The sequence below is a fragment of the Prionailurus bengalensis genome, chromosome E4, assembly GCF_016509475.1.
Source record: "Prionailurus bengalensis isolate Pbe53 chromosome E4, Fcat_Pben_1.1_paternal_pri, whole genome shotgun sequence".
NCBI classification, from domain to species: Eukaryota; Metazoa; Chordata; class Mammalia; order Carnivora; family Felidae; genus Prionailurus; species Prionailurus bengalensis.
The window spans coordinates 7,950,453-7,963,784 of record NC_057360.1 but is presented as its reverse complement, the minus strand read 5'-3'; the positions used below and the strand labels follow the sequence as shown (position 1 = coordinate 7,963,784).

At 37.1% G+C, this 13,332-nt stretch overlaps 1 protein-coding gene across 1 annotated transcript in view; it reads left to right on the top strand.

Moving 5' to 3' along the window:
- The window catches only part of KMO (kynurenine 3-monooxygenase), a 57,480-nt gene that overhangs the window by 38,365 nt on the left and 5,783 nt on the right, over positions 1 to 13,332 (top strand). Inside the window, 5 exon segments of the mRNA XM_043568633.1 lie at positions 1,500 to 1,571; positions 2,400 to 2,521; positions 3,999 to 4,146; positions 6,064 to 6,121; positions 8,126 to 8,208. Coding sequence (XP_043424568.1) covers positions 1,500 to 1,571; positions 2,400 to 2,521; positions 3,999 to 4,146; positions 6,064 to 6,121; positions 8,126 to 8,208 — 483 coding nt within the window.

The following is a 13,332-nucleotide window of genomic DNA, read 5'->3' as shown; positions in this document are numbered from 1 at the left end:
CAAACTTTTTCATCAGCCATTTTAACATTTATCATTTAATGCAGTAAATGATAAATCAATTTCAACTGCCATTTCTCCACTCTTCCTTATCTTTTGGAGTTCTAAAAGGTCGTAGAAGTGGTCAAAAGATAGCAAGAGGGAAAAGCAATGACTTGTGCCTCATCCAGACTGGTCTCCTTACTCACACTTCCTAAATTCCTTCCCTAAAACACTGTTCATTTCTGCCACCTCTGCTTTGCTCAGCAAGTTTACCCCCACCCAGAAGCCACTGTCCTTCTCTTCTTATCCAATCAATGAATCCTTCCACACTTTTAACCACTTCAACCCCACAGATGTCTTACCTGCCCAGCTTTTATTTCCTATACTTCTACCTCAGCATCTGCCTATTCACCTGTGCCATAACCTGAGGCCAGACAGTTATGTACTCACTCATTTCTGTGTCTGTGTGTTGAGCTTTCTTTGAGCCTCTGAGATCAAAAGCCAGGAAGAAAGACACAAATAACTCCAACGGAGTGTGAAAATGCTGGCTAGGAGCCTAGGTTGTGCTTTATGTGTTTTTACCATGTAAGAGACACACATGGCAGGGGCTCCACAACCTTTGTAAAAAATAATGCAAACTCAGAATGGTTGGAAATTGATTGCATGTTCTTATGTATATCATACCCCCGGGAATCTCCAGAATTTAGGTCGGTAGATATGCCCAAGCAATCAAAACTCACTCAGGCTCTTACTGGGTTGTCACGGGGGTCACTGAAGAGAGCAGATTTCTTTCTATTATTTATGCTGTAGGAAAGAAGTGATAAGAAGCTTGTTTGTAAAATTTTATTTTTCCCATGAAATGTAAACTTAGGACCTTTCCATTATACAAATAAGTCCTCAAGTAAGGTGAAAAATAAAGTATAAAGATATTACACACACATATATATGTACATATACATACATAGTTTGTATATGCATATATAGTATGTACGTATATATATGTATGTGTATAGGTGTGTTTGTGTGTGTGTGCATGGAAATAGAGAGAACATCTTATAGTATGTTCTTAATTCTTGATTATATCTGGTATCAATTATATCTGATACCACCTAAGTTATATGAGTTTGTAAAGTCAGGACAGAAAACATTTTTAAGACCATTTCTACTTTATTTATTTATTTTTTTATGTTTATTTTTTTGAGACAGAGTGTGAGTTGGGGAGGGGCAGAGAGACAGGAGGACAGAGAATCCGAAGCAGGCTCTACTGACAGTAGAGAGCCTGATGTGGGGCTCGAACTTAGGAACAGTGAGATCATGACTTGAGCTGAAGTTGGACGCTCAACTGACACCACCCAGGTGCCTCACCAGTTTCTACTTTAAATAACAGTAGATGTGCTTATCATCATGTGTATGATACTATTTGAGTTGCTATGGAAACAATTATAACATGAGCAGAAACAGTTTTATAGATGTGCTGCATTAATGCCCTAATCAAACATAAATATACTTTTTCCCTACAGTATGCCATGGAACCTAATTATCTGCATATTTGGCCTAGAAATACCTTTATGATGATTGCACTTCCTAACATGGTAATACAGAATTTGCCAATATAATTTTATATCTGTAATTAATGTTTTTCACTACATACTTTCGTATTTTGCATGTATGCCTAAATTCTTTTGTACTTAGCATATGTATGCCTAACATTATTGTTTAGTCTCTTCAGTGATTACATCATTGCAGCTTTGGGGTTCTTGAGGAAAAACCTGAAGGAATTCCAATTATTTATAGTGGAAAGGAGATTTAATATATATAAATGATAAGCGATAGATTGTGGATGGTGGTGCCTGTCATCTCTCTCAACACGGTGTACGAGGAAATGGTGTGCAAATAAAGTCAAAGAGATTCGGGTTCTACATGAGGCAGGACTTCTAGTCTTTGAGGTCTCTGGGACATTGGAATATACATTATCAAAAAAGAGCACGGCTGTTCTTCCATTAGACCCTAGAGACATTTTTTTTTTTCGTTATATATCTGGCTCTGTATTTCTCTAGTTGGTCTATTTTCCCTTGGTAGCAACGCTGATGCCCAGTGCCTCTTAACACTGTTTGAAAAGGAGAGAGAGAGGGAATAAGTGGGAAGAAATTCAATCCAACCACTATTCAATCCAACCTATTAGTAACCCAAGGAGTGTAGTGTTGGCTCGGTGAAAATGGCTGAGGTTTACCATGTAGAAATTCTAATAACCGAAAAGCTGCAGAGTAGCTGGGACTTGGTGGGGCTTTTCTCTGGGAATGAGGTTTGGGAAGGACGCCTTTCCTGTCTGCCTGGACATTCCTCCCAGGTGCCCCTTGGCCACAGCAAGAACCTGAGGGTAGGGCTCCCCATGTTCTCTCACACGCTTCCTCTTCTTGCAGGACAAATCTTTCACATGTACTTTGTTCATGCCCTTTGAAGAGTTTGAAAAACTTCTAAGCAGCAGTGATGTGCTGAATTTCTTCCAGAAGTACTTTCCAGATTCCATCCCTCTAATTGGAGAGTAAGTTCCAAGATGTGCGATTGTGCCTTTTGCTCCGCTGTTTTGATTTATTCAAGGTTCAAATAAAGGTCATGCACCTTGCTTCAGTTTGGATTAAATGTGACTGATCCTGATGTGACCTGGACAGGAAGCCTGCCTTCGGTCAAAAGTCTAAGTGGGCGTTGTGCTGTGAGCAGGGATTCTGAAAACCCCATGCCATGGTCAACTTTTCCTGAGAAAAACAAGTAACCCACGTCCCCAGGTCTTTCTGCCTCCTGGGCAGGCTCTCAGGTCCCTCCCAGTTGTGCTGCAGAGCTGGGCTGTGCCTCCCTCTGCTGGTGGACACACAGGTCCAGGGCCCAGCAGATGCCAGTCTCTGGTTCCCCATGTCTTGGGGCCCTCACAGTAACATGGTAATAAATAGCAGTACCTGCCCCAAACGGCTGATGAGGACTGGAGGAGTTCATGCCTATAAATCATTTGGCACAGGACCTGGCTCATACAGAGCTGCCCGACTGGTAGCCAGCTTGTTAGCTGTCTGGCTTATGACCCATGGCCCCTCTGGCCCCTGTCAGCGCCACCCACCCCACCGGCATGTCATTTGGTCTCATTCTGCTCCCACTGTCCCTCCCTTGAATCCAGTCCATTCTCTGCCTCCAGCGATGTTTTCGTGGAGGCAGCACAATGGTGCAGAAAGCAAGATTTAATGCTGCTTCTGCCCCTTACTCCCAAGCCTGAGATTTCTTATCTTTAAAACGGGCATCAGGATATCTACCTTTCGGGGCAGTCATGACAATGACATGCACTATGTAAAAGGGATGACCCACTACCAGCCCAGAGCAAGTCTGTTTAAAACTGTCAGTTTTCATCCTTAGCTACAGATTTGGTGTTCACTGATCCCTCCTCTGATGTTGAAGAGAAATCTCCACATGCTGCAATTTTAGTCCCTATGTTTCCTGGTTGTTTCTTCCTCTCCAAACAGACTTAAAACTCTTGAGGGTAGGAGCTGTCTTTCTACTTACAGCTGCCACAAAACCTAGCTGGATATCAATTGTCCGCTTCCAAGTACACATAAATTAGCACTTCATTTTAATCTTGGTTTTGGTTCATGTGGTTTAGTCAGATGCACAACATCTTAATTTTTCCAGAAAAAACTAAAGCACACCAGAATAGTAGAAAAATTGCATGACCTGGACACATGATAATAAAATCTCATGGCACATAACACACACATATTTCAAATTATTAAAATGCAGTCAAACCTATTCTTTTTGTATGTGATTAAGATCGTTGCAAACAAAACAGGTAAATGGAACCATGAGATTTCAGGAACTAGGAGGAACGTCGGTTTCTCCATTTCTCGTGTTCTTCCTGGCATTTTTGTGTGTGTTTCTCAATAAAATGCAACGGTAATGACGTCAGCCCATCTGAAAGAATTACGCAGGGTTTAATACCCAATCTAACATAATGGTTATGTTCTGATTGTTTTCCTCTTAAGGCAAGCCCTAGTACAAGATTTCTTTCTGCTGCCGGCCCAACCCATGATATCCGTGAAGTGTTCTTCTTTTCACATTAAATCACACTGTGTGCTGATGGGGGATGCGGCTCATGCCATAGTGCCCTTTTTTGGACAAGGAATGAATGCAGTAAGTCCTTTCTCCCAAAGTAAGTCTCTGACATTTTCCTGGGTCAGTCTCACCTGAAAAATCTTAGCTAAGAACCATGTCTGTGACTATCCTCACCTAATCTCTGACAAAACAATCAATTCCACAATCCTGCCAACGGTTTAGATTGATCACTAACTATAGTCAAGCCTTGGATTGCTTGATCCAGTAATTTCATGCAGGAAAGAGCATAAAGCTTAACATGGTTTCTATGCAGTTAGAAAATGTATTGATAGCTTGAAATTTGAGAACTCGCCTGTCAGCAATTCAAGACTTAATTGAAAATTTTTTTTCTAGAGATTATGCCTAAGTATATAAATGTTAGGCTCAAAAAAGAAAAGAGCCCAAACTGTCTTTTGTTTTCTCCACCCTTTCTTTCCAAATGAAAGGAAAATGCATTTGACAGAGTTGAATAAAACTACGAGGGATTCCTGAGTGGCTCAGCCAATTAAGCATCCAACTCTTGATTTCAGCTCAGGTCATGATCTCACATGTTGTGAGTTTGAGCCCCGCATCAGGCTCTATGCTGACATCAAGGAGCCTACTTGAGATTCTCTCTCTCTCTCTCTCTCTCTCTCTCTTTTCCCTCTCTGTCTTTTTCTCTTCTTCTCTGCCTCTCCCCACTTTTGCATGCGCTTTCTTTCTCCTGTCTCTCTCTCAAATACATAAATAAACATATAAAAAATTTAAACAAATAAAACTATGAAACAGATTTGATGTTGAATACTATTGCTTTCATGGAAGTTTCTAAAAAATATTTCAGGAAAGAAATAGTGCTCAAGTATTAAACATTAATTTCAAGGAATCCTAAAATGATTATCTAGACAGACAATTATTTTGTGTATGTGTGTTTGATAACTATAGCTTTATAATCACAGTCTTCTATTGTTTCGGTGATTGAGATATATTTCAAGTATAAGTAGGCTATAAATCTAATCAATTATAGTTTTCCACAAAGTAGTGGCAAACATTTTGTTTTATAAAAACATAAGAACATACCAATTTTAGTAAGCTGGATAAGGGCCCAGGCTCCGGCAGTATGAGGCCCAATTCAAATCCTGTCTCCAGGATTTATTGCACTATATTCTTGCACAACTAACTTAACTACTTTCTTGTCTGTAAAATTTGGTTTTCAATAGTGCCTATATCATAGAGAGTCTTGTGGAATAAATGAATTAAGTAAAAATTTTTAAAGTGTTATTATTTCAGCCTATATGAAATTTTACATCTCTAAATTCCTGCAGCATTAATAGTCTATATAGCTGATAAGTATCTTTATTTGCTTCAGATGTAATTTCTATAATTGATGTGAAATTTTTTTTTAATATTTACATATTTGTATATTGTCAGTAAAACTATCATTTGAATTCCTAGAAAGCAGGAAATCTATCTTTTGATTTTCTTCTCTCCACTTCGTTTAGCGTACAACCTTATTAGGGTTAATTTTCTGGACTTCTTGACATTGGAAGTTTACTTTAATCTTGGCTTAAGGGAACTAAATTAATATGTGGGTTCTATCCTGTCATTAATTGCTCTAAATGTGAGTCTTAAAGACCTGATTAGTTTAAATGTGACTCGAATATTCATGGTAGAGCAATATAATTATTCTTGCTTCTTAAAGAAGCAATGGAATCCTTCAAAATTACATGAGTAATTTAAAATTTTGGTCAAATTCCAAATCATTGTAATCAATATGCACCAGGCAAAGACAATCCATCAAGCATGAAGTTGATGGTCTTTTATAATTGTAATTTAATGCCAAGTGTGACTAAGCAGCTGTTGTGTGCAGGTTGAAGGTAAACGTCCTATGAATTATACTCACTGACGGAAAGTCTGTTCTAATTGCTCAGAAGCTTTCATTATTTCCAGATGATTTTTTTCCATTTTTTCTTATTTCAGGGCTTTGAAGACTGCCTGGTATTTGATGAGTTAATGGATAAATTCAATAATGACCTTAGTAAGTAAAATTTTTCAAATGGACATGGACTAGCCCTATTGATTAATTGTGGACCTATTTTTGACCCTGGATGATCACAAACCCTTGATACATAATTCCTGTTCAGGATTATAATTTTTCTATTACCAGCCTATGCCACTGTTGCCCATGTCCAGACAAGGAACACCCAGAGAAACAGGAAACAGTTTCTTTTAAGGTCTGTACATGGAGGCCTGTGCAGTGATCCCCACAAACAACATAAAAGCTCCCAAGACCAACGTTTGGCCAAGATATGCTCCTTGTTCTCCCTTTCCATGAGGAGACCCGAACCTGCACCTCTTACAGCATGCCCCAGAAACACTTTTAGGAGTTCCAGCACTTTCTTGCATGTTGCCTTATCAAGATGGCAGCTTCTACTTCTATTTGCCTTTGGTTAAAGCCGATTCCACCAAATATATTGATGTGACAGAGACTGATGTCTAAAATTTTTACATGTAATGTTGAAATTAAATTAAATGTACACCATTTCATCTGTAAAAGAAGTTACAAACAATAGCCTGAGACCTGGATAACTTTTACTGCATCTCAGAATCACATGGTCTCAAAGGCTGCCTCCGAATTTAAACCTGTTTCAGGTAAGGGATAGATCCAGAGAACTGGCTTTAAACCTACCTCCAGATTCCTGTCCTGACTTTCCAACTTATTAGCTGTGAGACCTTTGGAAAGTCATTCCAGCTCTTTAAAGTCTCAGGTTTTCTTTTTTTTTTTTCCATCTGTAAAGTGGGGACAATAATACCAACTTCAGAGAGATGTGAAGATGAAATAAAATGATTTGTGTAAAGCTTTAAAAATAAAATCCTGGCACAAAATGAGTTCACAGTAAATATTTGCTATGGTGTTATGGGAAGTCCTTGGGCACTGGTGTCTGGATCTGAAGACACTAGAGGGTCCAGGGTAAAGTTCTTCCAGTTTTCTGCCTTCCCTGTTCAGTCATCTTGCTCAGATGTTCTGGATCCAGAGGCATTTATTTTCTTACCTCCCTTATCAGCCCTGGTGTGATTGGTCTGCATATGATAGGGCTGATAGAGGGGATGGAGGGTTCCTATATCAGAATATACTGTCAACACTGGTTTTGGTTACTGCAGAACAATGATCAAACAGTACTGATTATGACAATGATACGCATAACTGGCATTACTGGATATTTCATATGTGTTGGGTATTTTGCTATGTTTTTTAATCCATTTTCTCATGTGGTCTCCATGGAAAACATGGGGCAGGGGTACTATTCTTGTTCCTTTCTTACAAATTTAAGCTTAGAGATGGTGAAGTGACTTGCCCTAAGGCATATAGCTACAAGTGGTAAAGCTGGGACTGGCAACCAAGTTCTCTGACTTTTGAAATGGCATCCTTAATAGCTAGCGTTGATTGGCCATGTGGGAGTTATATTAGTTAGTCATTAATTTATCAAATATTTATTCAGTATTTACCATTTACCACGTTAAGATTTCAGACATGAGGAAAATAGGAGGCCTCCTCCGGGAGATCACAGAAAAATGATGGAGCTGATGGTTAGCTGATAAGGTCGCTTAGGCGCAATGAAACAAATGTGCATGGGGTAGCAAGAAAGGACAAAAAGGAGAGTAGCAGATTCTAAGCAGGTCTGGGGTGGTCACTGACAGTCATTTCTATGAACTGCTGTCCATTCTTAAAATAAAAAAAATAATGATTTGGTAACCAACAAATATATTGTGTTAACTTCATCGTAAGTTTTATTTAATCACAATAGGTAATGCCTATTACTATGAATGTGTTACTATTCAGTATTCATAGACTATTGGTCATTCAGCCTGATCATCCAATGTTCTAAAAGATTAGAGAGAACAGTGGTAGAGTATACACCATTTAATTTGATTGGTGTAGAGGCCAGCACATTCTTACAGACTATAGTGGAATAGATGTATTATTCAACTTGGTTGAATGTATTTCAAATTGGTTGGATGTATTATTCAACTTGGCTCCTAGGTGTGTGTCTTCCTGAATATTCAAGATTGAGAATTCCAGACGACCATGCAATCTCAGACCTGTCCATGTACAATTACATAGAGGTGAGTGAGGAGGTTGGGCTCCATTCCATGTTAAGTGTACTCTTATACATAGAATTGTTGAATCACTGTATTGTATACCCGAGACTAATGTAACACTGTATGTTAATTATACTAGAATTAAATTTTTAAATTTTTTAAAAGAATAGACTATTTGTTAGAATATCAGTGAATGATCTCATCATGTTAAGTGCACTCTTAATGCCCTTCACCTATTTCACCCATCCCCCACCCCCACCTCCCCTCTGGTAACCATCTGTTTGTTGTCTGTAGTTAAGAGTATGTTTTTTGTCTCCTTTTTTCTTTGTTTTGTTGCTTAAATTCCACATATGAGTGACATCATATGGTGTTTGTCTTTCTCTGACTGACTTATTTCACTTAGCATAATACTGCCTAGCCCAATCCATGTCTTTGCAAATGGCAAGATTTCATTCTTTTTTATGGCTGAGTAATATTCCATAGTATATAGATACCACCTCTTCTTTATTCATTCATCAGTTGATGGACACTTGGACTGCTTCCATAATTTGGCTATTGTAAATGATGCTTCAATAAACATAAGGGCACATATATCTTTTTGAATTAGTGTTTTCATATTCTTGGATAATCCCAGTAGTAGAATTATTCATTCATATGGTAATTCAATTTTTAATTTTTTGAAAAACCTTCATACAGTCTTCCACAGTGGCTGCACCAGTTTGCATTCCCACCAACAGTGCATGATGGTACTTTTTTCTCCACATCCTTCTCAACACTTGTTGTTTCTGTGTTTTTGATTTTAGCCATTCTGACAGGTGTGAAGTGATATCTCATTGTGGTTTTGCTTTGCATTTTCCTGATGATGAGTGATATTGAGCATCTTTTCATGTGTCTGTTAGCCATCTGCATGTCTTCTTTGGAGAAATGTCTATTCATGTCTTCTGCCCATTTTTAATTGGATTATTTATTTATTTATTTATTGGTGTTGAGGTATATATTCTTATATTTTGGATACTAACCCTTTATCAAATATGTCAAATATTGCAAATATTTTCTCCCATTCAGTAGGTTGTCTTTTAGTTTTATTGATTGTTTCCTTTGCTGTGCAGAAGCTTTTCATTTTGATGTAGTCTCAATAGTTTATTTTTGCTTTTGTTTCCTTTACCTCAGAAGACCTATCTAGAAAAATGTTGCTAAGGCCAATGTCAGAGAAATTACTGCCTGTGCTCTCTTCTAGGAGTTTAATGGTTTCAGGTCTCACATTTAGCTCTTTAATCCATTTTGAGTTTATTTTTGTGTATGGTGTAAGAAAGTGGTCCAGTTTACTTCTTTTGAAGATAGCTGAGCAGTTTTCCCGACACCATTTGTTGAAGAGACTGTTTTTTCCCCTTTGTGTATTCTTGACTCCTTTGTCAAAGGTAAATTGGCCATATAATTGTGGATTTAGTTTTGACTTCCCATTCTGTTCCATTGATCTATGTGTCTATTTTTGTGTCAGTGCCATACTGGTTTCATTACTATAGCTTTGAATTATATCTTGAAATCTTGGATTGTGATACATCCAGTTTTATTCTTCTTTTTCAAGATTGTTTTGGCTATTTGGGGTCTTTTGTGGTTCCATAAAAATTTTAAGATTGTTTGTCCTAGTTATGTGGAAAATGCTGTTGGTATTTTGATAGGTACTTCATTAAATGTGTAGATTTCTTGGGGTAGTATGGACATTTTAACAATCTTTGTTCTTCCAATTCATGAGCATGGAATATCTTTCCATTTGTTAATGTCGTCTTCAGTTTCTTTCATCAATGTTTATACTTTTCAGGGTATAGGTGTTTCACCTCCTTGGTTAAGTTTATTTCTGGGTATTTTATGATTTTTGGTGAAATTGTAAGTGGGAATGTTTTCTAACTTTCTCTTTCTTCTACTTCATTATTAGTGTATAGAAATTCAATGGATTTCTGTATATTAATTTTGTATCATGCAACCTGACCAAATTCATTCATCAGTTCTAGTAGTTTTTCGGTGAAGTCTTCAGAGTTTTTTATATATAGTATAAAGTCATCTGCACTTAGTGAAAGGTTTACTTCTTCCTTACCAATTTGGATGCCTTTTATTTCTTTTTCTTATCTGATGCTGTAGCTAAGGACTTCCAGTACTATGTTGAATGAAAGTGATAAGAGTGGACATCCTTGTCTTGCCCCTGATCTTAGGGGAAAAGCTCTCAGTTTTTCACCATTGACTCGGATTTTTCACATATGGCCCTAATTATGTTGAGGAATGTTACTTTTATACCTACTTTGTTGATGGTTTTTATCATGAATAGATATACTTTGTCAAATGCTTTTTTCTGCATCTATGGAAATGATTATATGGCTTTTATCTTTTCCCTTGTTGATATGATGTATCACGTTGATTGATTTGTGAATATTAAGCCACCCTTGCAACCAAAGAATATATCCCATTTGATTGTGATGAAGGATTTTTTAATGTACTGTTGGATTCAGTTTGCAAGTATTTTGTTGAGGATTTTTGCATCTATGTTCATCAAGAACATAGGCCTATAGTTCTCTTTTTTTAGTGGAGTCTTTATCTGGTTTTGGTACGAGGGTAATGCTGGCCTCATAGAATGAATTTGAAAACATTCCTTCCTCTTATATTTTTTGGAATTTTTTGAGAAGAACAGGTATTAACTCTTCTTTAAATGTTTGGTAGAAGTTGCCTATGAAGCTGTCTGGTCCCGGTCTTTTGTTTGTTGGGAGCTTTTTTTTTAATTTTTGATTCAATTTCATTATTGGTAATTGTTATGTTCAAATTTTCTATTTCTTTCTGATTCAGTTTTGGGATGTTATATGTTTCTAGGAATTTACCACTTCTTCTAGGTTGTCCAATTTTTTGACATCTAATTTTTCATATTTTCTTTGTCTATAGACAATTCTTTGTCTTTCTGTGGTGTCCATTGTTATCTCTCCTCTTTCATCTCTGGCTTTGTTTATTTGAGTCCATTCTCTTGGGGCGCCTGGGTGGCGCAGTCGGTTAAGCATCCGGCTTCAGCCAGGTCATGATCTCGCGGTCGGCGAGTTCGAGCCCCGTGTCGGGCTCTGGGCTGATGGCTCAGAGCCTGGAGCCTGCTTCCGATTCTGTGTCTCCCTCTCTCTCTGCCCCTCCCCCATTCATGCTCTGTCTCTCTCTGTCCCAAAAATAAATAAACGTTGAAAAAAAAATTTGAGTCCATTCTCTCTCTCTTTTTATGAGTCTCGTTAAAGATTTATCAATTTTGTTTCTCTTTTCAAAAAATTAGCTCCTGGTTTCATCTGTTCTATTTTTTTAATTCTTATTTTATTTATTTCTGCTCTCACCTTTATTTTTTTCTTCCTTCCACTTTTGTTTGTTCTTTTTCCATTACTTTTAGGTGTAAGGTTAAGTTGTTTGAGATTTTTCTGGCTTCTAGAGGTAGGCCTGTACTGCTATAAATCTCCCTCTTAGACCAGCCTTTCTGCATCAAAAAAATTTGGGGACCACTGTGTTTTCATTTTCATTTGTCTCTATGCATTTATTATTCCGTCTTTGATTCCTTGGTTGACTCATTCATTATTTAGTAGCATGTTACTTAACTTCTATGTATTTATGTTCTTTCTAGATTTTTTTCGTGTAGTTGATTTCTAGTTTCATAACACCGTGGTCAGAAAAGATGAATGGTATATGACTTCGATCATTTTGGACTTGTTGAGACTTGTTTTGTAGCTTAATGTGTGATGTAATATGGGGAATTTTCCATGTGCACTTGAAAGGAACGTGTATTCTACTGTTTTAGGATGGGTGTTCTGAATACATCTGTTAGCTCCATCTTGTCTAATATGTCATTCAAAGCCATCCCTTGTTAATTTTCTGTTTGGATCATCTATCCATTGATGTAAGTTGGGTGTTAAAGCTCCCTACTATTACTGTATTCCTACTGATTACTTTTTTTATGCTTATATTAGATTCTTTATGTATTTGGATACTCCCATGTTGGTGCATAAACATTTACAATTACTTTATCTTCTTTTTGGATTGTTACCTTTATCATTATGTAATGTTCTTCTTTGTCTCTTGTTACAGTCTTTGTTTTCAAGTCTATTTTGTCCTGTATAAATATTGCCACCCTGGCTTTCTTTTCACTTCCATATGCATGGTAAATGCTTTTCCATCACTTTACTTTCAATCTGCATGTGTCTTTAGGTCTGAAATGGGTCTCTTATAGACAGCATATGCGTGAGTCTTGCTTTTTTATCCATTCTATCACCCTATGTCTTTTAATTGGGGCATTTAATACATTTACCTTCAAAGTAATTATTAATAGGTATGTATTTATTGTCATTTTGTTGTTTGTTTTATGGTTGTTTTGTAGTTCTTTTCTGTTCCTTCTTTTGCTCTCTTAACTCATGGTCTCCTAGCTTTTGTTAGTAATATACTTGGATTCTTTTCTCTTTATTTTTGCATATCTATTACTGGCTTTTCATCTGTGGTTTATACATAACAAAGTATGCATATATTTTATATTAAGTCTATATTAAATCTGCATATAAGTCTATATTAAGTTGATGGTCTCCTAAATTTGAGCCCATTCTAAAAGCACTAATTTTCAATCTTCTCCCCCTATCCCACATTTTAAGTATATGGTATCACACTTTACATCCTTTTATTTTGTGGATCCCTTGACTGATTTCTATAGATTTACTTATTTTTACTGCTTTTGCACTTTCTACTTTTCTTACTCTTGCTTATGGTCTTTCTCTTGTCACTCAGAGAATCCCTTTTAACATTCCTTGTAGGGCTGGTTTAATGTCATTAATTCCTTTAACTTTTGTTTGTCTGGGAAATTCATTACCTTTCCTTATATTCTGCATAATAGCCTTGTTGAATAGTGTATTCTTTGCTGGAAGTTTTTTCTTTCAGCACTGTGAATATATCATGCCATTCCCTTCTGGCCTGCAAAGTTTCTGCTGAAAAGTCAGCTCATAGCCTTCTGGGGTTTCCCTTGTATGTAACCATTTTCTTTACTCTTGCTGCTTTTAAAATTCTCTCTTTATCACTATTTGCTATTTAGTTACTATGTGTCTTGGTTTGAACCTTATTTTTGGGGTGCTCTCTGTGCCTTCTGGATCTTGATAT